The sequence below is a fragment of the Callospermophilus lateralis genome, chromosome 1, assembly GCF_048772815.1.
Source record: "Callospermophilus lateralis isolate mCalLat2 chromosome 1, mCalLat2.hap1, whole genome shotgun sequence".
NCBI lineage: Eukaryota > Metazoa > Chordata > Mammalia > Rodentia > Sciuridae > Callospermophilus > Callospermophilus lateralis.
The window spans coordinates 213471915-213497790 of NC_135305.1; the positions used below are offsets into that span (position 1 = coordinate 213471915).

Sequence of the window (25876 nt, forward strand, 5' to 3'; positions counted from 1 at the left end):
GATAGGTAATAACTAGATAAGTCTATTCATTCTGAACCAAGGTCCTTATGGGGCAAGAAGACCAGGAGAATGATCCTTCCTGCTTGAGCTTCTAATACCCAGTGTCCTACCTTCCTGTCTCAGAAGATGGGAGTCACCCCCAGAAGATCTTCAGCACAGTTATCACCCAAACTAAGCAAATATTTGGCAACAAACCTCTGAGTTCTGAGAAATTCACCAGGGAACTGATCAGAGGAAGAAAGCAGCCAGACCATGATTTCCTCTCTGTGGTCAACTTCGTCACGAGTCATATTTAAACAGGAAGCATTCTTAACTCCAACCAGAACCAAAAGTCCTCCGTTACTGGGCTGGCTGGTCTCGGCACCATGAGGAGTGGATGTCTAAGACTGGTCCAAGGTAAGTGGAATTGTGACATGTGACAGGCAAGAAAGGAAGCTAGGAGCCACCAGCAAGTCCTTTGCTTTATTTCTGGCTGTTTTTCTCACTGTTCCTGTTAGGGAGAGCAGGGAGGGTATTTGTAAAGAATGTCAGCTCTTTTTTAAATTATTAAGTTCTCAAAGGAGAAAGTTGTTCTTACAAAGTTACTCCCTAGCTCAAACTTTAGGACATAGTGGGCATTTCTCATTGGGCTCTCTGGATAAACAGAACCAATGGGGCACTACAGAGAGAGGGGAACATGGTTATTTTTCAGACATAGCTCACGCAATTGTGCAGGCTGAGAAGTCCAGACTCTGCCAGGTAGGTGCAGGATGGAGACCAGGGAGGAGGTGCAGGATGGAGACCAGGGAGGAGGTGCAGGATGGAGACCAGGGAGGAGCTGATGTTCCATCTCAGGTCTAGAAGCAGCCTGGGCCAGCACTCCGTCCTCCTCAGGGGGCCAGTCTTGGTTTCTTAGGGCCTCCATGGGTTAGATGAGCCCCACACAGGAGAGGGGATTCTGCTTTCCTTGCAGTCTTCACATTCAATGGGGTCTCCTCTGATGAAGGCCTCACGGCAATGTTTAGAGCCTGACCAGCTGTCCGGGCAGCGCATTAGATAAATTGACCAAGAAGGAACCACCAATACCCCTAGACTTTATTTTAGGGATTGAGAACCAGACTCTCTTTGACTCCTTGCCTGTCTCTCTGTTGAACAGCAAGAGACTCATGTACCTAAGGCCCCGATGACTTGATGAGAGTCCCCAGGATGTGCCCTGGGAGGGGGCAGCTGCTGAGTGTCAGGAACAGCAGGAGGAGGCCCCCAGCCTGAGCCCAGCACCTGCCCACAGCACCTTCCTGTTGGGGGGTAATAGGGCACCACGGGGTCCCAGGACAGGCTGTGGAGCTGACAGTGGTGGTGGCAGATGTGGCTCTCAGGTGCTCCAGCCACAGCTGCAGGCCAGGTGGCTAGTGTGTTGTGTGTCCCAGGAAGGGGACAGGGCCAGAGCACCTGAGAGACCAGGCAGGGGACCTGAGAGAACAGATGGCCGTGACCCTCCCTTCCTACACCTAAAGGCCAGGAATGGTGGTAAACACCCTGACACACTGGGGTTTGTTCCCACGTGACCTTAGGACATGGGTGTCATCTTGTCCCCACTCCACAGAAAGGGAAACTGAGGCAGGCAGTGAGGCAGCCTGCCTGTGCTCCAGGATCTGAACCAGGGCCACCAGGCTCCAGTCCCCCACCCACAGGCCAGGAGAGCCACGGCTGGAGCCCAGAGCTTGCCAGGCTCAGCCCCCTTCCCATCACCCAGACCCTCTGGGAGGCACCACCTGGGCTCCCTCTGAGGAGTGGACCAGATCTGAGCCAAGGAGGGTCCACAGCCCCTGCCCTGCAGTGCATCACCTCCGGCCTCCTCTCCCTGCTGGGCCCGCTGACCCGCCCTCTCTGTGTCACAGGCCTGCTGTGTGTCCTGCTGAGTCTCTCCAGAGCTGGAGCCCAGGGCTCTCAGGGTGAGTGTGTGGGGAGCAGCATGTCCACAGCCAGAGCCTGGGAGGGGCCCTGCACCCCAGCCCAGGGAGGAGAGGCCTGGGCAGGGAGGCTCAGGGCATCTCCCCACCTCCTGGGACCTCCTCTGGGACCACATTGCCCCCTCCCAGCCTCTGAACCCTCTGTGCCCCCACAGCCTGTAACCCCCGGTGCCCTCCTAACTCGGAATGTGTCAACGCCACCGCCTGTTGCTGCAAGCCGGGGTTTGCCTCTTCATCCACAGAGATCTTCACTGACCCCCTGGAGATCTGTGATGGTAAAGAGGATGGGGGAGGGGCAGGGCACATCAGAGGCTGCAGGTGCCCAGTGCCAGTGGGGGTCATGGGTAATGGTCAAGGGCTGAGCCTTTGACATCAAGGCCATCATCAAAGACAGAAAAGAGAAAGGGAAGAGTAAGATGGCAGAGAGACCAGGGAATCACATGGCTTCCTGCACAGAGAGGACCTGGGCCCCAGGGGTTGTCTCAGCCTGCCCTTAGGTCTGGGGAAGGTGACTCTCAGCTTATAACCCACCCCCAACCTTGGCATTGTCCCCTGTGTCCAAATTGAGAGTGTCAGCCAGAGGACTGAGTTGAACAAAGCAGGAAAGGCTTGCTCCAGGCAAAGCACAGCCTCAGCACTGAAGCCCAAGATTCTCTCCAATAGATACTAACTCCATGTCAGCCCCATGCTGAGGGACCAGGTAGGGAACAGGAGTCTCTTGCCTGAGAGACCACACACCTTTGGGAGGTGACCTCTTGTCCTATTATGTTGCAGACATCAATGAATGTGTGCCACCCATGAAAGTGTCCTGTGGAAATTTTGCTGACTGCCAGAATGTGGAGGGGAGCTACTACTGCATGTGCAGCCCGGGCTATGGGCTCCGTTCTGGGGGAAGAAACTTCACTAATGCGAGTGAGAACACATGTCAAGGTAAGGCCCACCCCTCACCCCCACCCCACATGGAGTTCAGGGCACCAGAGCTGATCTGGGGACAGTGCCCAGTTATAGCCTCAGCACCTGGACTGTGAGATGGGGCAGCTGTGTGTGCACCCGTCAGCAACACCAGAGGCAGGGGAGGGTCAAGGCACTCTGGGACCAGCTGCTTGGCCCCATCCTGATAGCTCTTCCCGTGACAATGACCAGGGTGCAGGGTGCTTATCAGGAAACCCTATGGACATGTGAGATGTCACAACATCATTGTTGTTTTCTGTTTTAAAAAAAAAGCCAGGCAGAGTGGCCTGTGCCTGTGGTCTCAGATACTTGGGAGGCTGAGGCAGGAGGTTCACTGGAGCGCAGGGGTCCAACCCAGCCTGGGAAACAGAGAGACCCCATCCCTAGGGGGAAAAAGTTGGGGGAGGGGCCAGGGCACATCAGAGGCTGCAAGTGCCCAGTGCCAGTGGGGTCATGGGTAATGGTCAAGAAAAAGAAAACCACAGGAAGGAGCCCCTATCTTCTAAAGCTACAAAGTTAGAGGCTGTGGTACGGCTCCTGGCCAAAAATTTTCCTGGCATGAGCAGGGCCCTGGGCTCACTCCCCAGCACTGCAGAAAATCAAAACAAAAATCAGAGGTAGCTTTGCTCTTGGTTCACTGTGTGACTTCACACAAGTCACCTCACCTCTCTGTGCTTCAGGGTGTCCATCTGCAGAAGGGGAGTCCTGGGACTGAGGCGTAGCTCAGTGGTAGAGCACTTGTCTAACAGGTGCAAATCCCAGGATCAGTCCTCAGCACCAGGGAACAAAGTAGGAGAGGGGAGAGTCATAAGAAGGGAAACGAGATCCAAAGGCACTGAGCAGGTCCTGGCTCCCAGAAAGTGCTGTTAGCAATGGCTTCTGAGCTGAACAGGACCTGGGCCAGGAGTTGTGCTCATCTGCCCTTAGGACTGGGGGGAGAGGAGCTTCCAGCCCACGCCCACCTCAGCATTGTCCCCTGGGTCCAGATCCATGGGTGTCGGACAGAGGACGGGGACAGAGGTATCCTGTGGCACACAGGGGCCAAGGCCCTGGCTGACACAGGTGGTGCCCACTCCAGGCCACTGTCCCACCAGCACAGAGAGGGAGGGTGGTGTGAAGGCCAAGGTCAGAGGCAGGGATCAGCTCCCTGGGTCTGAAGCCTGGACTGGCCACCCGTGAGCAGCATGGGATCAGCAAAACCACTTCCTCTCTTGGAGCCCTCCTTGTACCTGCCCCCAGGAGCCTGGAGCCCAGAGATCTATGAGGTGGTGGCTCTCAGTGGCTCATTACTGGGGAACCCGGGGAGCTGGGGGGAAGGCTGAGCCCAGGATGTGGGGAAATGTGGGAGTTGGTGGAAGGTCCCCTGGGGGTGCTGCTGCACCTCATTCCCAGCTGTCCCCATGCGACCCCACCCCACCTCGTCCCCTCCACCTACAGCACACCTCTGCAGCCATTGCTGCCAGCTAGGAACAGGGGAGGGGACTGTGATTGCCCCGTGGGGGCTGGACAGGGGCCCTTAGGGAGCATCAGCCCCTGTCCTGGCCCGTCCTGCTGTTGATCCACAGCCCAGATGAGGGGTCCCAGCAGGGCATCCTCAGGTGCAAAAATGGGTCCAGGAGACCAGAAGCCCTCCCTGCCTCATCCTGACCCAGGAATCCTCTGGGCTCTGGGAATCTTTGGCCCCTTTCTGGGACACCCAGGGCCATCTGCCATGAGCTGTCACTCCCTCCTGTCCTGGGTTCTCTGAGGCTGCTGTGTGGCCATTCACCTCAGGCCTCTGTCCTGTGGGTCCCTGTGGCACTCAGAGGGGACCTGCTTCCTGAGCATGTTCCCCTCACGTTTAGAGACCAGGAGAGATGAGACGCCAGGAAACACCCCAGGCCTCAGCTGGGAGCTGCTTCCAGAAGCTTCCTCATTTCCTGTCTGTGGCCCTCTCTGATAAGGGGGAACTTCCTCCAGGGGTGGGGACAGCAAGACTCCCCGGAGACAAGCTGGGCACCTTGGAAAGGCTGTCAGTGTCCACCCACAGTTCTGAGTGCCACACCAGGAGCTGGGGGATTCCTGGGGACGATCAAGGGTGCATTTGTGCCACTGTGAGGAAAGGCAGGTGGGACCTGCTGGGCCTGGGCACCTGGGGCTTTTGGTTTTCTAGTTGTTTGTTTGTTTTGGTCCTGGGGACCTAACCCTGGGGCCTTATCACTAACCACATCCCGGCCTCCTGAGTCTCTGGGATTACAGCCTGTGCCACCTCACCTGCTTGAGCACCTCGCTTTAGTTCTTCTGCTGCTGCTCAGTGGCAGGGTTTTTAAATTGTGATGAAACCTGCATCCATATAATTTATCATTTTAACCACGTTCCAGTATACTACTTCTGTGGCACTGATCCTGTTACACAGGCATCTCAGTCATCCCTCTCTACGAGTGTTTTCCTGTTGTTTTTTTTTTTTTATTATTTCTTTAACTAATAAAAATAATGTACATTTTCATCATGTACAGAATGATGTTTTGAAACATGTATGCACACTGGGATGGCTAATGGAGCTGATTAGCATATGCAATGCCTCAGGTGCTGTGCTGATTTATGTGGTAAGAACACTTCAACTCTATCCCTTAGTGATTTCCCAGAACACAGCCCATTGGCCAGACCCAGTGGTGCACACCTGGGATCCAGCAGCTCAGGAGGATGAGGCAGGAGGATCACAAGCTTGAGGCCAGCCTCAACAACTTAGCAAGGCCCTAAGCAACTATTTCCCCACTGAGGAAATAAAAAACAAGCAGAGATGGGGATGTGGCTCAGAGGTAGTTCTATTTTTATATCTGAGGACCGTCCCCACTTCCTTCCATCACAGCGGGGCACACTTCCGTTCCCAGCCATGGTGTGCACAGCGTCCTTTGCTCTGACTGCTGGCCACCCGTGTGCCCATCCGGATTCCCCAACAGCCTCCAGCAGGTGTGAGGCTACATTTCATCACAGTTCATTTCTAGTCCCCTGAGGATTGGCGATGGCGGGGGATTTCTCCTGGGCCTCTGGGCCCTTCTCCTGTTGTCCTTTGAGAAGTGTCTGTTGAGGTCACTTGCCCATTTGCGGATGGGGTGAGCGGGTTTCTTCCTGCTGAGTTTCTTGATCAAGCTCCTCATGACACTTTGCATATTGACACCTAATAAGATGCATGGCTTGTGAGTGTGTCTCCTGTTCCCTGAGTTGTCCCTCACTCTGTCCACTGTTTCCTTTGCTTTTCAAAAGCTGTTAGTTGGCTACGATCCCCTTGGTCCCTTTGTATTTTGCTGCCTGTGCCTTGGGTCCCGTCCAAACCATCACTGACAGGCCACTGTCCCACAGCTCTCCCTGTGCTCTCCGCTAAGCAGCTGGGCAGCTCCAATCTGACCTTCACTGTTTAATCTGAGGTGATTTTTATGTGGTGTGAGGGGAGGGTCTGACGTCCTCCTGGTTGGCATGTCCAGACCTTTTACTGAAGAGTCCTTCCCATTGTGAGCTCTTGGCACCTTCATCAACAATCAGCTGTAAATACGTGGGTTTTTCTGGGCTGTCTGTTCTGCTCTGTGGCTGTGTGTCTGTCCCCATACAGAACCACACTGTGTTGTCACTACAGCTTCCCAGTAGATTCTGAAGTCAAGTCATGGGGTGTGCCCAACTTTGCTCTGTTTCTGAGCACCTGGCTTTATCCTCAGGTGTTAATGATGAGTGTCACTCTGGGAAGCCCTTGGCCATGACCTCCCACCCCCCACTGCTTAGGCATCAAGGGTGGCCATCACTGCCACCTGCTCCCTGAGCGTAGACCACCTGTAGGACCCAGTGGTGCAAAGATTCCCACAGGGGAGGGTCCAGGGAATTCCTGGGCCTCCCTCTTCCACTCTCCAGAGGAGGTCAACCCAGACCCCAGGGGCCTGACCACTGGGGACAGAGACAAATGATGGGTCCCATGCAGCAGGCCCCAGGTCTGTGTCCTGGTGGAGGTGAAGAAGAGATGACAGAAATGCCTGCCACCCCCTCCCCGTCCCCATGCCTCCACTCTCTGCTGCTGTCCACCCACAGCTGGCCTCCCTAGGACAAGGATGCTTCACAGGGTCAGGAACACACCTGCACAGTCCCCAGGATGCCTGGCTGGATGTCAACCCTGGGCGCTCTGGCATGGTCCTCACTCCTGTCCCTGTCATTAAGTCTTGTCCCAGTGGGCCTGACTCAGGGGCGGATCTTGGTTCCTCTCCTTGGAGCTGGGCTCTCAGAGCTAGTGGGATGACAGGACCTGTCCTGCTAGGTCACTGGGACCCAGGGACAACTCAGCCATCGAACAGCTCTGCTAGCAGAATCAGGCCAAAGGCCACCCTGGAAGCCAAGACAGGCCCCCCTCGGGAGCTCAGCACTTCCCCTGCACTCGGGTCCCAGGAGGACCCATCTGGCCTCTGCTCCAAATCCTCAAGCCAGGACACATGTGGCCATGACACCCTGGCCCAGCTGTGAGCTTCCCAGGGAGGCAGAGGGCACTGGGATGACAACAGAGGGTCTGGAGACCATGCACCCCACAGAGAGCCTCCTTGTGGGTTAGGAAAGGAACCTGGGGACACAGCGGGTCCACCCCATGCCAGGAACCTGGCCGACTCCCAGACTTGGCTGACAGAGCCAAACCCTCTGATCACAACACTCGCATCCAACCCAACAAGCCACCTGAAGCTGCCTGCTACCCACATCCTGCCCCTCTTCTTCCTCTTGCAGACGTGGACGAATGTAAGCAGAACCCCAGGATCTGCAAGGGCCGCAACACCTGCTTCAACACTCAGGGCAGCTACACGTGCCAATGTCTGCCTGGCTTTGAGCTCAACCCAAAGGACCCGAAGCTGTGCACAGGTAGAGGCCCCAGGAGAACCCCTGAGGGTGGACAGGATCCAGGGGTGCAGCAGAGACAGGGCGCCCAAGGAGGGAGAAGACCCGCAGGTTCTCAGGGTCAAGGAGCTCAGGCTCAACCTCAGGGAGGCTGCAGGGCCATCTGGCCTCAGCTCTTCCTGGTCTGTCACCTGAGAGTAGAAGAGAGTCACTTTCAGTTCTGACAAGGAGCATCCACCATGGCCAGAAAGAGGGCGACCAGAGTCCTTAGTCAGGAAATTCCACCCCCTGGCTCAGTTTCCCTCCTGGCTCCTGTAAACTGGAGACCAGGGTCATTGCTGTGCCCTTCATGCAGGGAGGCCACCTGAGGTGCTCTGAAGGTGAAGCTGAAGGTCACTAGTGAGGCACATGCAGAGGTCCTTGGTTTGGGGCAGTGACAAGATGGAGAAGTGGGTGCAGTGAGCGGGGCATGGGAGCCGGTCAGGGGCGGGGACTGACCCCCTGCTTTGTCCTAGATGTGAATGAATGCGCCTCTGGACAAAACCCGTGCCACAAATCCACCCACTGCCTCAACCAAGTGGGCAGCTACCAGTGCCGCTGCCGACCCGGCTGGAAGCCAGTCCCCGGATCCCCCAACGGCCCCAACAACACCGTGTGCGAAGGTGGGGCTCAGAGGCCACACTCAGAGGCCTGCAGTCCAGCCGGGATCGCAGCCATCACGGGCAAACCGTCCACGTCCAGTGCTGTGGTGCCTGAGCCTGAGCCAGCTAATGCTCCGGGGGCTGGACGGAAAGACGAGGTCCTGGGGGAGGAGCTGGAGTCTAACAGGAGACTCCCAGGGCCCCAGGCTGCAGCTAGTGACTAACTGGGTGACAGGTTTCCGCAGCCTCACAACCTGCACCTGCACAGGGCAGGCCTGGGGAGCACCAGGCCTCGCACACCCCTTGACCTGGCGCCCACCTCTCAAGGGTTTTGGTCTCCAGCTGGCCGAACCGCAGCCCAGGCAGGGCACTAATGGCGGGAAGAAGCGGGTGGAGCTCGGACGGTAGAGAGTACTGGTCCTGGCTGAGGTGGGGACCAAACCCTCTGTCTGTGTCCCCAGATGTGGACGAGTGCAGCTCCGGGCAGCATCAGTGCCACCAGTCCACCATCTGCACCAACACCCTGGGGTCGTACCAGTGCCACTGCCGCCCAGGCTGGGAGCTGATTCCTGGGAGCGTCAATGGCCGGAACAGCACCATCTGCAAAGGTACCCAGCCTGCCCTGACCCCAGAACCTCCCCCACCCCACACACGTGCACACCCATGTGCACATGCTCATACACACCCAGGCACACACACGTGCACTCCTCCTAATGAACCACTGTCCTGTCCCCACAGTCATGCCCTTCTTCACCTGGCCTCTGCCCCCTGGAGTCCACAGCCAGGTGAGCGCCCCAGCCAGGACAGAGAGGTGGGGATTCCTAGGGCAGCACCCTGTCCACCCCTTGGCCCTGAGCTTCCCACCCACCCGTGACCCCTCATCTCACCTCCCCAGAGACTCTCCCGCTTCTTTGACAAAGTCAACAATCTGCACAGGGATTTCAAGCCAGTTGTGGCCAAGGACACCATCCAGGTAAGGGCAGGATCCAGGGGAAGTAGGGGAGACCTCCCACAGAGGGAGGGGGGCAGCTGTGGTCTGGGAGAGGGGACAGGCCCAAGCACACTGGTGTCCTGGTCTGAGCTGGCCACTCTCCCAGGGCATGTGGAAGAGGACACTGGGAGCCACACACACTGTTGGACACCCACGTGCACTGTCTGTCCTCTTGCTCTCATCCTGGTCTTTGTCATCCTTGACAGTCATGAACCAGGGCTGTCCTCTGAGGAGCAAAGACCACCCAGGGAGTCCCAAACCATGCTCTATCCCCAACTGGACAGTGTCTGGGTCTGTTCTCTGGGGCTGAGTGGTCAAGCTCTTTGTGTGGTCCTTCTGGCCCAAGTCCACCTGCTCTGTGCCCCCATCCCTCCAGGGGATCATGCAGGAGGTGGATGAGCTGCTGGAGACCCCTGGGGACCTGGAGACCCTGCCTCCCTCACAGAAGCACTGCGTGGCCACTCACCTGCTGACAGGCCTGGAGAGTGCCCTGAGAAACCTGAGCAGGTCTCTGCCTGAGGGGACAGCAACCTTCAATTATTCTGCAGGCACACGTAAGTCCCTGGGTCTGCGCCAGCCCCTGTTCCTAGCCTCACTCCTCTTCTGATCCCACTTGAGCTGAGTGGCCACACTGTACCTCAGTGACTCACATAAATAATCACAACAGTGAAAAAGGCAGAAAAAATAGTACACATTTACAATATAGTATACATTATCAGCAGAAAATAACAATAAGGAATTTTAGGGGGGCTGGGGGTGTAGCTCAGTGGTAGAGCACTTGTCTAGAGGCTCAGGGTTTGATCCTCAGCACCACATACAAATAAGTGAATAAAGCAAAGGTGTTGTGTCCATCTACAACTAAAAAAAAAATTTAAAGAATTTTAGGTAAAAAAATAGAAACAGCTTCAAAAAACTATTTTGGAGTAATATAAATTAATCTTGCTTGATATTTAGGTATTAATAGTTTTATTGTATTAAAATTCACTTAACAATTTCACCAATTAAGTTCACCATTTAAAATCCACCAGTTCAACATTTCATTGGAATCAAGAACATTCACAAACTGATGCAGCCATCACCTCCATTTCTAAGACAGTTTTCTCCAAAATCAAACTCAGTGCCTCCTCAGCTTTCATCCCTCACTCCTCCCCTCCCCCAACCCTGGCATCCACTCACCTGCTTGCTGTCTTAATGGAGCTGCCTGTTCCACCATTTAGTAAAAAGCAATCATACAAAGTGTGACCTGTCCCACTAGCTGCTCTCTCCTAGAAAAATGCTGTTGAGCATGGCATAGCATCACTCCATCCCTTTTCATGCCTGAATATGATTCCATCCTATGGGTGTTAGCTGACCCACTCAGCCACTGATGAACATTTGGGTGGGTTCTACCTCTTGGCTATTGTGACTTACTACTCAGAATATGGATGTATATAACTGTTTGCTTAAATAACTCTTCTCAGTGCTTTGGTGTGTCTACCATGGACTGGACTTGGTAGGTAACATAGTAATTCCATGTGTAGTTTTGGGGGAACCACCAGACTGTTTGCAGAGTGGCCACACTATTCCATAGAACCACCAGAGGGGTGCAAGAGTGGCCTCTCCATGGGCTCGGCTAAACGTGTTACTTCTGATTCAGTTGGTTTTATCACGGCTGTTCTAGTGCATGTGAGGTGAAGTCTCATGGCTGGTTGAGTTGCATCTCCCTGTTGACAGGTGATGGTTAGCATCTTTTCATGAGCCTCTGGGCCATTTGTGGATCTTTTTGTAGAAATTTCTATTCAGATCCTTTGTGCATTTGTGATTGGGTTGGTCCTTTGGTTGTTGAGTTGTAAGAGCTTTTCATCTACTTTGACAGGAGACCATTATGAGATGTGCAACTTGGAAATGCTTTCTCCACCCTATGGATTATCTCTTGGTCGTGTTCCTCACAACTAAAACACTCAGGGTCACTCCAGGTGAACTGGGCTGCAGGAAATAATCACACAAGAGACAGACATACCTATGTCTTTGGGGTCCTCTGACAGCTCCTCTGACCTTAGGGGCCCATGGAAAGAGAGGTAGCAGGTACTGACCCCTTTTATTGAGGAGAAGCCATTTAAATGAGGCAAGGGGACAGGTTTCATGAGGTTGAGTCTAGCTTCATGATGTCTGCTGTCAGCAGGTTGACTGACATCTAGGAGGGTCACACCCAAAGGCAGAGCAAGAAGAGGGGACACACAAAGGGTGTTTCCATGGAATATTCCATCCCAAACAGGGCAAAGAGGTAGTATCACAAAGGTACAGATGAGCATAGCTCAATCCATGGGGTGACATGCCTGCGTCTGAAGACGCATCCTCAACCTCCAGACCAGGACAATGTCCAAGTCACTATGAGTGAACAATCAAAGCCTCTCCACTCAGGGAAGGACAATGTGAATCATGCAGAGTGGCTTCCCACATGTTTTAATATCTTTGGTACCATTTCACTTTAATGTCAGATGTTTTAATTTTGAGGACATCTACTTTATCTACTTTCTCCTTCATGGCTTGTACATTCAGTGTCATATCTAACAATCCATTGCTAAATCCAGGGTCAGAAAGACACCACTATATTTCCTCCTATGGGCTTCAGTTCTTAGACTTTGTTCTATTTTGAGTTAATCTGTGTGTGTGGTGTGAGGTAGGAGTCCACATCCTTCTTTCTACTTGGATATCCAGTAATCCCTCATCAATCACTGAAGAGACTGTTCTTATGCCCATTGAATAGTCTTGGTCCCCTGGCTGAAAGGCACTTGACTGCAGAGGTTCAGGTTTATTTCTGGGCTCACCTTTCCCTCTGTCTTCATGCCAGTACCATGCTGCTTTGGGCTCTGCTCATTTTCCATCAGTTCTGAAATCAGAAGTGTGAGTCTTCCACCTTTGTTGCTCTTTTCAGCCATGCTTTAACTACTTGGATCTCTTGCAATGCTGTGTTAGTTTTAAGGTGATTTTTTCTATTTAAGCAAAATATAATATTAATAACTGTTGGGACATGGATAGGGATGATATTGTCTTTGTAGATCTCTTTGGGGCATGTTGCCATCTTACCAATGTAGTTTCCCCATCCATGAACACAAGGTGTCCTTGCCTTCATTTGGGGTCTATAATGCCTTTCAAACCCTTCTGCAGTTCTCTATGTACAAGTCCTAAGTCTCTTAGTTAAATTTATTCCTAATATTTTGTGAGAGATTCTTGTGTCTATGTTCATGAGAGATATAGGTCTCTCGTTTTCTTTTCTCGTGATGTCTTTATCTGGTTTTGGCATCAGACTAATATTGGCCTCCAGGACTTACTAGATGCTGTCCCCTCTTCTGTTGTTTGAAAGAGTTTAGAAAGAATTCAAAGAATTCGTTTTCACTTTGACATAAATGGTTGTTAAAATTCACAATCAAAGCCATCTGATCTGGGATGTTCATCGGGGAGGTTTTTCATTATTGACTCAATCTTCTTATCCATTAAGGTCTCTTCAGGTTTTCTACTAAGTCTTGAGTCAAATTGGTAGTTTGTGTGTCCATAAGAAATTATCCATTTCATATAGGCTATATAATTTGTTGGTGCACATTTGCTCTTACTGTTATAATTCTTTGTAACTTCAGATTTCATATATGTATATGTTTATACACATGTATGCATAACACATATATACACATATACATGAAATCTGAAGAAACAAAGAATTCTTATGTACATATATGCATGTGTATATATATATATATATATATTTGTGTCTATATACACACATACATGTGTCTGGTTATAGTGAATTGGAAGTTACACGTAGGTCCTTGATATATGTGATATACACATGTACATATAAAATATCCACATATACACATATATATTCCTAACATAAATCTTTTTATTCCCACAAATCATAGAACTGTCCCTAGAGGTGCAGGAGCAAGGAGATGTCAATGTCACCTTGAGTCTGAATCAGGCAAAGATGCAGCTGAACTGGAATCTGGCACAGGAATCTGCTCACAGAGGTAACATCTGAGATGGGGAGAAGGTGGATGTCCACCTTACACCAGTACCATACTGTTTGGAAGAGGCCTCAATGAGATAAAAGATGCCCAAAATACAGAATTCAAGACTAAAGGGTGATGTGGGTGGGAAGAGGTCACTAGAAGAGCGTCCAAAGGGGAGGTTCTGGGGAGTGATGGGGGCACATTCTGTTGTGAGCACGTGTGAATGTGGAGCAGCAAGTCCCACTATTATGTATCATTATAATACAACAATTCAAAACGGGGGAGGCCATCTAAGGAGGAGGCCCTGGAGGAGACCCTGAGACTCACCCGTGGCCTCGTCCTGCAGGCCCTTCTGTGGTGGGCTTGGTCTCCACCCCAGGGATGACCAAGCTGCTGACTGAGGCTCCCCTGGTCCTGGAGCCTGAGAAGCAGGTGGCTCCCCATGGGACACACAAGGACTTGCTGCAGAGAGTCTCGTCTGTTCTGCTCTCAGATGTCGTCTCAGCCTTTTTGAGCAGCAACGACACCCAGAACCTCAGCTCGCCAGTTACCTTCACCTTCTCCCATCCTGTGAGTGGGGGTGGGTGACCACAGTGTGGGAAGAGCCCCAGGCCCAGGAACACCCTTGTTGTCCTCTTAACCTTGAGGTTCAGCAGGACTCCCTACAGGTGCACCCCACACAGGAAAGCCAGCCCTTCCTGGCTCAGCATCTCTGAGCACAGGAAGACCAGCTCACACCCCTGTCCTGTTACTACAGCTGGTGACACCTGCACCAAGGCATGAGGTGCTCTGTGTCTTCTGGGACCAAAGCCAGAATGAATGTGGTCACTGGGCCACTTCAGGCTGCAGAACAGTGGGCACTGGAGACGGCAGCACCACCTGCCACTGTACCCACCTCAGCAGCTTTGCCGTCCTCATGGTCCACTACCACGTGCAGGTGAGAGGCTGCCTTCAGCATCGATTGCTGTAAGACACACTTATGCAAATGTTGTTGCTGAAATAAAACCAATTTGTTCCCTCGCGGTTTCTGTGGGTCAGCAACCCAGCAGAGGGGGATGAGTTCCTTGTACAGGTTCTGAAAGACTGACAAGATCACATCAGCCAGGGCCGCAGTCTCTCCTGGGTCTTGCAGCCCTCCTCCAGCTCCCTGGTTGCAGGCAGAGTCCAGTTCCCTTCTCTTAGCAGCTGTCAGGGGGCACCACACTCAATTCCTAAGAGCCACCCACATTTCCTCTCCTATGATCCTCTTGTAGATTTTCTCACAAAAACCAGTGTTCCCATCTAAAAACCAGCATGAAAATATCCATCGTATGGAATCCCTCTCAAGTTTTGAAACTGTTTTCCCAGGAAGAACCAGATCTTTAAAGCAATTGCCTGATCAGACCAGATCCAGGAGAATAAACTCCCTAATCTAAAAGTCAACAGATCGAGTCCTAAATTCCACCTGCAAAATTCCTCTACAGCAACACATAGTTTATCAGAGAATTGAATAATTAGAAGAAGGTTTGTGTAACAGCAGGTGGTTGACATATGAAGACCACGTTAGAATTCTACTTACCACCAGGGTCTGTAAGTCAACCGTGGTCGGGTTTCAGGTTTACAATAAAGGAAGGTCTGGAGAAGGTGGAGGTCAGAGGGGGTCACAGGAGTCAGAGAGGATGGCTGGATCAGGGGCTATTTACCTCCTCCTCCAGCCAGGTGAGAGGACACTTCTGCTTCCCCAGGTTCAGACTCTCAGTTGAGCCCAAGTTATAGGCATTTACTGTGAGCACCTGTGACCATGAGCATGACAAAGATCTCAGCCAAGAACTTTTTCTATTTACGGAAATTAGATTTTGTCTTTACATCAGAAGTTCTCAAAATTCAGCACATGTTAATATCACTGGGAGGACCGTTTATTTTTAAGTTCTTTCTTAGGAAACAATTTCTATTTTTTAGATACATTTCAAGAACAAAAATAGAAGAAATAGATCAGATACTTGGTTAAAGGAAGAAAGTTAATGATGATGGTAACTTAAAATTTACACTTTCCCACCTATTTCTCCAAGTCCTCTTAAAACCATGAGGAAATGAAAAGAAAACCCACCACCCATTACTCTTTACTCAAAGGCATCTATTTTGAAAGTTTTGCCTCTGTTTCATTTATCAGGTGTCATTCTTTCCCTCTGCTCCTCCTCTGTCTTGCCTCCTAATTTCCCAATTTTGTCTTTACACCAGAGTCTCAAATGTAGCATGCACAAATGTCACCTGCAGGGTTTGAACTTTGTTTTCAAACATTTTCTTGGGAAACCATTTCAAATTGACAGATATGTTGCAAAAACAAAATCCCCACAAACAACATCTGTGTGCACGTGATCCTGATGCACCTGCTTTGAAATTTTACCTTCATTGTTTACCATTTGAACATTTCCCCTCCCTCTTTCCTCTTCTCTCCTCTTCCCCTCAATTACATTGAAATACAATTGATGCTGGGCTTTTAAATGTCCTTATGGATTTAAGATGATTTTCAGAAAGAAGTTGGGGAAAGGTGAATTTTAAGCTACTATTATCATTAATTTTAATTTTTAACCAAGTATCTAATTCTAACTACACAGGGACTTGTGGCCAGTAAGAAACAGGCAGAGCTGGACTGAGGCCAGTGGTGTCTGGGATGGGAGGTTAATGCCTGGACACTGAGGTGCAGGTTCTGTCCTGTGGCCTCGTGGGACAGGGACAGAGGGACCCTCATCAAGGGCTTCACACACACTCACTTACACATCACTTACGTGCCTTACTGTGCCCCAAAGTCAGGAATCCCGGGTCTCCTCCTTGAGTAAGGACTCTACACATCCGGGCCCTTCTAGCCGCTTACCTGCTCCATTCAGAAAACCTTACAGTCCAACCTTCTGAACCTGGAGCCCCTCCCCCATCAGCTTCACACCTGGACTCAGTCCCTCCATTCCTGAATCTGCTGCACCAAATGACAGATAGCGGAGGGTTCCTACCCCAGAGCAGGGCACGTGGCTGTGAAGGCTCCTCCCTCTGCCCCAGGACGACGACCCTGTGCTGGACTTCATCACCTGCGTGGGGCTGGGCGTGTCGCTGCTGTGCCTGGTCCTGGCGGCCCTCACCTTCCTCCTGTGCAGAGCCATCCAGAACACCAGCACCTCCCTGCACCTGCAGCTCTCGCTCTGCCTCCTGCTGGCCCACCTGCTCTTCCTCACGGCCATCAACAGAACCCAGCCCAAGGTACCCAGGTGCCCCTGCCCCACAGCCCAGGGGTGCTGAACTCAGGAGCCAGGCTGCCCGGGCTCCTAATCAAACAGCCTGGGCCCCGGGGAAGGCCAGAGGGGGTCAATGCCCATTTCACATTGACGGATTCAATGAGAAAACAAACCCTCTTTACAACCCCATCACCTACATCTCTTGTTGCTTAGCAACTGGGCTTGCATCCTGGGGAAGTTCCTTCATTAGGGGAGCCTTAGGATGAACTGATGCAAACTCTAGATGGCATCCGTCAATCACTGGACGTGGCCTCCTGATTCAATCAGGAGACATGCAGGAGGCAATGGGGCTGGCCTCACGCGACACCCCGTTTTACACCAGACACTTTTTACGAGGAGAAACAGGAGGCTTTTAATTTTTAATTTGGTTAATCGAGTCCTTTGTTTTCAGAATTTCTATTTGGTTCATTTTTAGAATCTGGCTTGATTGAAATGATCCTCCACTTCCTGTATCTTCTCCAGGTTCATCCCTTACATCTTGTTTCAGCTCATTCAACATTTTAACTAGGAGCTTTCTAAATTCTTCCCCAACATTTCCTCTGCTGTCCTGCCTACAGAGTCAGTTGTTGGAGTGCTGTGGGCTGTGTGGTTTGCTCCCTTGCTCTTTCCTGCTGCTTGTAGGTCTGCCCACATTCTGGGATGATTATCTTCTCTGCTTTGATGCACAGGATTATTTAGTGCCCTTCTGTCTCTTAAGAGCCCAGGGATGGGTGAATATCCAGCTACTGACACTGTCATTCAATGTGCGCCCTCAGCTGTTCCCAGGATCAGCACCATTTGGGGAGAAGATACGAAACCCTGTGAACTACAGTCACTTCTAAAATAATGTGAAAAGCATAGTGCAGTAAATGCATAAGCCATCACATGATCATTGGTTGCCATTTGTAAGTATTAGGTCCTGCTGGCCTTGTGTGGCCCTGCTGTTCAGTAACCAGCAGTGCAGGGTGTTGATTCACAAGAGCATCGCCACTACTGCATGAGGAATGCCGCAGGGCAGCCCTGGGAGGTTATGAAGTCACTGGGCAGCAGGCCCTTTCCAGCTCTGCTGTGATCTATAGGAGCACACACGCAGCCCATGGCTGAAGCACCACGGTGCAGCGTCTGGTGCACAGCAGAATCCCCCGCCACAGGAGGCAGGGGGCGTCCAGGGCCACGCCCAGACCCTGACCCCTGCCCCGGGGTCTCTCTCCTCCCCAGGTGCTGTGCGCGGTCACCGCAGGCGCCCTGCACTACCTCTACCTGGCCTCCTTCACCTGGATGCTGCTGGAGGGGCTGTTCCTCTTCTTCACCGCACGGAACCTGACTGTGCTCAGTTCCTCCAGCAAAAACAGGCTCATGAGGAGGCTCATGTTCCCTGTGGGCTACGGGGTCCCTGCCGCCATCGTGGCAGTGTCTGCAGCAGCCAGACCTCACCTGTATGGCACTCCTGATCGGTAAATACACACCCCACTTGTCCTTCTCCTCTCGAGCATGTCCATGGTCATCACTTGAACCAAAGTAGCCTTTTGAGTATTTCAGAGCTTAAGATGGACAGCAACACTAACTAGTAACCCCTAGGCATCTTTCCTGTGAAAAATTATAATAAGGATTAATTAATTAACAAAATCTCTCTCCTAGAAATAGCAAATATAAAAGCAAAAGAAATGCTTAGGACTTTGTTTTCATTTAACCTACTTTTTATCCAAATCCCAATTCCTCAGTGGGGAAAGTAGAATTGATTTAAATAATCAAACTGATAGACAAAGATAACCACCAAACTTGTGATTGTGGTTACCTCGGTGACAGGAAGGATCTGCAATCAGAAAGGGAGAGTCGTCTTCATCTTCTCCCGTGGAAGGTCTTATTGCTAAAGCTCACATGTCAGTGCTAGGGATTTCATTATAACAGGTTTAAACTTTAATGATGTAGAAGAAAATGACTTAATTACAAAACTAAAAATGAAACATAGTATCACAGTTAAGATTTACAGGGTGCTTATTTCATGCCAGGTGCTTCTCTAGCCACTTTTATATGTATTGACTCAAGTAATCCACACATCTCTGCTTACAAGTAGATGCTATCATTAGCCTGATTTCATCAATGAGGAAATAGAAGGACCATTTAGTTAAGTGCCCAAAGGTGGCAAAACTAGCAGGTATCCACACACTCAAGTTTGTTGCTGCACTCTCCACAATAGCTGAGGCACGGAATCAGCCCAAGTGCCCCTCACAGATGAATGGAGAAAGAAGAGGTTAGATACACACACACACACACACACACACACACACACACACACACAAATGCAATACTATTCAGCCTTAAAGAAGAATAATATTTAACATTTGCAGGAACAGGGATAAAACTGGAGGACATTATATTAAGTTAAATGATCTAGGCACAGAAACACAAGTACCACATGTTGTCTCACATTTGTGGAAGCTAAAAAATAAATCCACCTGGAAGTAGAACAGAGTGAATTCAAGAGATCTGTAAAGGTGCAGGGCATGGTCAAGGAAAGTAGAAAAGGGAGGTTGGGTTGAATCACTCCACACGATGGGCCTGGGTGGAAATACCATGCTGGGCTCCTCTAATACAGATAATTAATATGTTCATGGGCGAATTTCATCTTTAAAATGCTGCATTATGAGTGAACCTTGAAAACATCATGCTAAGTGAAAGAATGTAGTCATTAAAGATCACACATTTCATGATTCCATTATGTGAAATGTCAAGAAGAAACAAATTGATAAGAGAAAATAGATTCCTGTGGCTGGGGAAAGGTAAGCGATAGAAGCAGGAGAGAGCAGGGGTGCTGATGTGCACATGTTGTTTTCTGGAGCTGTGAGAATGTTCCACAGTTAGGTTGTGGTGATGGCTACACAGCACCATTTGTTCAAACAGAAACTGTGCAGTTCATTTCTCTACATTTTTTATTAGTGTATTATAGGTGTACATAACAATGGGATTTGTTGCTACATATTCGTGCATGCAAACCACATGACAATGTAAAACAGAAGTGTGCACTTTCAATAAGTGAATTTAATGCTACATGAACTCCATGTCCATAAATCCATGAAAGAATTCTTGTCATTGGGTAAGTTTAGCAGCAGAAAAAAAGCAACTCTATTGAATGGGGCAAGACAAGCCCTTAAAACAATGTCAGAAAAAAAATAAAATGAATTTTAAAATGTCAGGTTCACAAGACTCTCAAGCACTGTGACCATGTTCACAGTCCTCTGCCCTGCTCCAGAGCTGACTACCTCAGTAACACCCACCCATCTTCATGTCTCCGTTAACAAGTGATTTCCTTGGGGAATTCTCCTTAACCATCCCACAGACCCAGACCTTAATATGCCTCCAGGATTCATCCTCAGAACCTTCCATTTTTGTTTCATTGTTACAATGTGTCTACAGTGTGTGTCCTCCTGGAGGTGAGACTTAGGAGATATACAACCTGTTTACTTTCTTGGTATCTTCAGAGCCAAACAGAAAGCCTACCACCCAGAATCTCAATGTTTGTTGAGGAAAGGGAGGAAGAGATCAAAATAACTGCCTGTGTCTTCAAGGATCAATGCACTTATTCTCTCTCTTTGTTAATTTTTCACTTGTTCTTTTTAGATATACAGGCAGTAGAGTGTATTGTGACATACCACACATACAGGGAGTCTGGCTTCCCATTCCTGTGGTTGTGCATGTGTGGAGTGACTCTGGTCGTGGAGTCCTACATGAACACAGCAAAGTGATGTTGTTCTCTCTCTTGCTCAGGTGCTGGCTCAACCCAGAACAGGGGTTTGTGTGGGGCTTCCTTGGACCTGCCTGTGCCATCTCTTGTGTGAGTGATGTCATCAGAGTTCCTTGCTGTCCACATGAGGGTCACTAGAAGAGAAGGATTATAAGGATGGTGACAGAACAGGACTATCCCTGGATTGTTATGGGTTGGGTTGGGTTTTCCAAGACGTCTGCATCTACAAATTCTAACGCTATTGTCAAATACTAAAAGCTGAATAGACTAGAATTCAGAGATAACAGATTTAAATTTTTATTCAATAAAACTTTCCCTGATGGGGATATAGATCAAGGGCAGAGAGCTTGCCTGGTATGCACTAGGGTCTGGGTTCCCTCCCCAGAACTGCAAAAGAGAAAAGAAGATATTCATAAACCTCCTGCAGTTTCTTTTGGGGGGTTCTTTTTAGCTATACGTGATGGTAGAATCCATTCTGATACAATTACACAAGCATGGAATATACCTTGTCTAGTTAGGAGCCCATTCTCGTGAATGTACATGATGGTGGGATTCACTGTGATGTGGTCATATATGTACACAGGAAAATTATGTCAGATTCATGCTGCTGTCTTTCCTCTGTGGTTTCCTGAAGGTCAATTTGGTTTTCTTCCTGATGACCCTCTGGATTTTGAAGAGCAAGCTGTCCTCCATCAACAGAGATGTGTCCACCCTCCAGAACACAAGGTGAGATGGAGCAGGGGACACAACCCCACAGACATGGATGATGCCCAAGAGCAAAGCCATGTGCCTCGGCAGCCCCTCGTGTCCCTCCTGGGGAACTTCTGGGTGGCTCTGCTGCTGACAACCCAAAAATGCCTCCATCTCTGATCCCAGCTTGTGACTCCCTCAGCCTCAGGAGGAATTGGCGTTGGCTGATCAGCAATGCTTGGACTCTTTTTCAGCTCTTCTACAGCAAAAGTGCCAAGAGCATTGTTGTTCTCCTGACAGTTGCCACATCTCAGGCTGCACTTTCTTGCCCCACCCTCAGCTCAGAATCCTTCCCACCCTATAACTAACTGTTCCTCCCTATAGATAAACACTACTCCAGTTCAGTCCTCCAGGGGGCGGGGTTGTTCCTTCACTCAGCATGTTGTATAAAATTCATGCTCTTTCTTCTGGGTTCCTCTGATTAACCTTTCAAATTTTTGCATATCATTATTTAGTTGTATTAGACACTTGAACAGAGCATACGATTAATGAAAACAGAAATTTGTCCTGTGTTTGTTTTCTAAGATTGGGCCTCACTGTGTTTTCCAGGCTGTGTGATCCTCTTGCCTCAGCCTCCTGAGGAGCTGGGGCTACAGGTGTGCACCCCTGCCCTCAGCCTCTCTTTGTGATTTATGTCCAAGCCCTAGCACAGGGCATCCTCAGTAACACTGGTTAATGAAATTTGGGATCTTCATGGAAAATGAGTTTTTGGATCTAACCTTATGAAGTATTACTATCCTGGACCCAAAATGGCATTTCTATCATGAGGTATCCTTGAGAGTAAAGATCAGAGCTCAGTCCAAGAAATTGCTCACAGGGAAGAGTAGGTGCATCCATGGGTGGAGAGGGGAATACCTCATTTTGTTGTGGGTGCATTATAAGCCTCCATTCTGCCCCAACCTAGGATGCTGACGTTTAAAGCAATGGTGCATCTCTTCATCTTGGGCTGCACCTGGTGTCTGGGTGTCCTGCAGGTGGGCCCCATGGCCCCCGTCATGGCCTACCTCTTCACCATCGTCAACAGCCTGCAGGGCGTCTTCATCTTCCTGGTGTACTGCCTCCTCAGCCAAAAGGTACCCCTGCCCAGCCCCCACCCATGCCTCCCCACCCACACCCCTCTCTGTGAGCTGACCCAGAGTGTGGGTTGCCTCTGCAGGTCCGGGAGCAGTACAGGACATGGCTCAAGAGGATCAGGAAATGGACAACTGAACCTGAGTCCTACACTCTGTCTAGCAAGGCTGTGTCCAACACCTCCAGACCCAGCACGGTAGGGTCACTCCCTGCTCCCAGAGCTCATGTTCCTGGTATTGGCAGGATTTCTCTCCTCCTGTCCACAGACCATGCTTCCCCTGCCTCCTGGACTCCACCATCATGCCTGCCTGTCCACTGACCTTACATGATTCTCTCTCCCTCCCTCCCACCCACCTCCTTCCCTCTTATTATCTTTGTGTCTCTACCCTTATCTGAGTCTCCAAAAGACCCTGGTGATGACCTTAGGCTCACCTGGACAATCCAGGATGATTTTCTCATCTCAAGATGCTTAACATGCATGATCTCACTGATGCTGAAATGCAAACATTGATCTCATAGAAACAAAGAGCAGAACAGTGGTTCCCAGAGGCTGGGGAGGAGGGGGTGGGAAAAGCTGGATCAGTGGGTACTAAGTTATAGTCAGGAGAAAGAAGCTCTGAGGTGTGGCGCACAGTAGGTCACTAGACCACAAAGTGTGCTGTGCCTTTCCAACAGCTCTGCGGGCTGAGGGCCACTCAGTGGGTGGGCTCTTGCCTGGCATGTGCAAGACCCCAGGCTCCATCCCAGCACCAAGTCTCTTTAAAAGACAAAGAAAGGATTTAGAGAGTTTTTGCCACAAATAACTAATGCATGTTGGAAGAGATAGTTATGTTTAACCTGATGTAAATACTCACACTGTAGACAGGCAGGAAAACATCCCATTATACCCTTAATGTGTGCCAACTAAATATATTTAATGTAAAATTAGATTTTTTAATCTTTAACATACTCCTTCTTGAGAAGTTCCTTTTCCAGGCATGTTGACACTCACAGGCTACGGGATTAGGGTGTGGACGTCTGTGGGGTCATTATTTTGTCTATCACACCAATTACATAGGTTGGCTTTCTCTCTCATGGAGCCGTCAAAATCTGCCTCTGGTTGTAGATAACTGAATAGATTCACCACCCCCTCCCTCCACCACAGCCCTAGGAATGATATACACATTGAGGAAAAGAAATGACAAATTTTTATCTAGAAAATAGGAAGTCATCAGACAGGGAACGAAGGCTTCTGAAATTCAGATGATCTGATCAGGTGTTTCTACCATCTTAGGCACTGGACCACGAAGGTCCACTCTGTTGGTGGCCTGATGTCATTTTATCTTCCAGTGTCTCCTTAAACTGGGCATCTCTAGGGTTTGAGTTGCTGGAGTATCTTCCTCTCATTTTGGAATCCCTTCCTTGGCTCATTTCATAAAAACAAGACATTTGTCTTGTAACCAGTTCTGAATAATTTTCTGAAGCACAGCATTCATAAGGCTCCAGTGAATCAGCCTCACTTCTGAGAAAGTCCAAAATCAGCAAAATGAAATCTCATGTGGCCTCTTGATCATGTCCTGATAAATCCATTGGGCAAGAAAATTATGTGATTGAAGTGTGTGTGTGTGTGTGTGCGCGCGCACGCGCGCGTTGGACATCATACCCTATAAAGATAGATGATTATTATTTGTCAATTGAAAATTTAAAAAATTAGGGAGGAAGATGGTGACTCAGACCCTCCATTGGTCATCCTCCAGGCACAATGGCTTAATAGCCATAATTCACAAACTCATTGTGTATTTTTGGGGTGTGCCCCGTGAATATACAGAAAATAAAATAATTACTGCAATAAAGGAAATTAACTTACCCATCATCTCACATTCCTTTTTGTACATGAACAGCTACAATTTTTTATCTAACAAATCTTTTCTTTCCCTTTTTAAATGGAAGCTGTGGGTTATTTTCAATAATCTAATGCATTTTTCAATAATTATCATTCTAGACTAATTAGAAAGATCATGGGAGCTACATCCTCCTTCTACATGGAAAATCTGAACCGCCATTTATTAGCCATTAGGACAGGACAAAGACTCTGTGCTGTGTGTTTCAAGAAATTCATGCTGTTGGCCATGTGAAGGGATTCTTGGAGGACATGATCGACATTCAACTCCTGCAGAACCTGAAATCTGTCCATGCCCGACATGGTGCTGGGCAAACTCAACATCCAGATGCCATCTGCAGCCCAATTCCTCAGCCAGGGTCCTGAGGTGGCCGTGGACTTCCTCTAGCTGCCGCTTCTCCCCTGGGGACATTTACTTTACATGGAACCAGAAAGCCACACGGGGACTCCAGGATTTCTCCTCCAGGGACTTTCTGAGAAGCCAGAGTTTCAGTCGGTTCCCTCTGGGCAGTTCCTGTCCTTGTACCTGGTGACCATCTTTGGGAACCTGCTCATCATCCTGGCCACCATCTCAGACTCCCACCTGCACACGCCCATGTAGTTCCTCCTCTCCAACCTGTCCTTTTCTGACCTCTGCTTCTCCTCCACCACCGTCCCCAAGATGCTGGTGAACATCCAGACACAGAGCAAGGCCATTACCTACGCAGGCTGCATCACCCAGATGTACTTCTTCACTGTTTTTGGACTGCTGGACATGGGACTTCTTACTGTGATGGCCTAGGACCACTTCATGGCCATCTGCCGGCCCCTGCACTACACGGTCCTCAGGAGCCCCAAGCTCTGTGCTCAGTTCTTCTCCTGAGCTGGCTCATCAGTGTGCTGGGAGCCCTTCCTGAGAGCGTGAGTGGACTAAGGCTCTCCTTCTGCACAGACGTGGAAATCCCACACTATTTCTGTGAATTCCCTGAGGTCCTCAAGCTCCCTGCTCATACCTTCATCAGTAGCGTCATATTGTACTTAGTGGCAGGCATCATGGGGTTTTTCCCTCTTGCTGGGATCCTTTTCTCTTATTCTAAAATTGTGGCTTCTGTCCTGTGGATATCCACAGCAGGAGGGAAGTGCAAGGCCTTTTCCACCTGCAGTTCTCACCTCTCAGTTGTCTCCCTGTTCTGTGGAACCTGCCTGGGGGTCTACCTCAGCTCCACAGGGTCATGCGCCTCCTGGACAGGGGTGTTGGCCTCCACCCTGTACACCCTGGTCAGCCCCATGGTGACCTTACAGGTTTTCAGCTTCTTCCAGTTTTTGAACAGGTTAATGAGCAAAACCAGTGTGTCTGTGTACACACTATCATTCCTTTTAAAACAATTAAAGAATGCTTGTGGTATGGCCCTAATTCCCATTTATACAAAGCTTGCTCAACTCGGTTTTCCAAAAACCCCTTCTGCCCAATGACTGGGTGTCCATGGCCAGGGTTTGTCTGAATGGCGGTGACTGCCTTCTCTAGCGGTCTAACTGCACAGATTTTGTACCAAGCAGTTTGAGAGAAACAGGAGACAGAATTGTGAGACCCCTTTGGAGATGTTGATGGGAACGGGTGAATTTGCAGATTTAGAGAGGCAGTCCAACTATGATTTGGAGGTTTATGATCAGATTAATTCATGGGCAAACAAGGCCTGGCAGCCAGTTTCTTCCCAGGATCAGTCTAATCTGGTTTGACTAAGATAAATCAGGGCTCAGAAGAACCATTCTCCAACTTTGAAGCGCGCTTGTACCAAGCAGCTCACAGGTCCATCGGGGACTCAGGTGCCTGTGAGTTGGTTGGTAAGCAGCTAGCA

General features: G+C 49.9%; 1 protein-coding gene across 1 annotated transcript; it reads left to right on the forward strand.

The window, feature by feature from the left end:
* The first annotated feature begins 354 nt into the window (after positions 1 to 354).
* LOC143410338 (adhesion G protein-coupled receptor E2-like) lies at positions 355 to 24239 on the forward strand. The gene is made up of 20 exons (XM_076871148.2): positions 355 to 396; positions 1878 to 1931; positions 2105 to 2224; positions 2724 to 2879; positions 7632 to 7763; positions 8255 to 8401; positions 8842 to 8988; positions 9119 to 9165; positions 9276 to 9353; positions 9748 to 9925; positions 13268 to 13375; positions 13704 to 13927; positions 14115 to 14294; positions 16388 to 16585; positions 17818 to 18053; positions 20365 to 20431; positions 20976 to 21067; positions 21996 to 22164; positions 22248 to 22358; positions 24144 to 24239. The coding sequence occupies exons 1-20, from the start codon at positions 366 to 368 to the stop codon at positions 24150 to 24152; spliced, it is 2484 nt and encodes an 827-aa protein (XP_076727263.1). The 5' UTR covers positions 355 to 365; the 3' UTR covers positions 24153 to 24239.
* Positions 24240 to 25876: the final 1637 nt, after the last annotated feature.

Excerpts from the sequence above, each read along its gene's own strand:
- LOC143410338 (XM_076871148.2), top strand. The coding sequence starts at position 366 with ATGAGGAGTGGATGTCTAAGACTGGTCCAAG. Across the intron at positions 2,880-7,631 it reads GAGTGAGAACACATGTCAAG|ACGTGGACGAATGTAAGCAG; the intron begins GTAAGGCCCACC and ends TTCCTCTTGCAG. Across the intron at positions 9,354-9,747 it reads TGGCCAAGGACACCATCCAG|GGGATCATGCAGGAGGTGGA; the intron begins GTAAGGGCAGGA and ends CCATCCCTCCAG.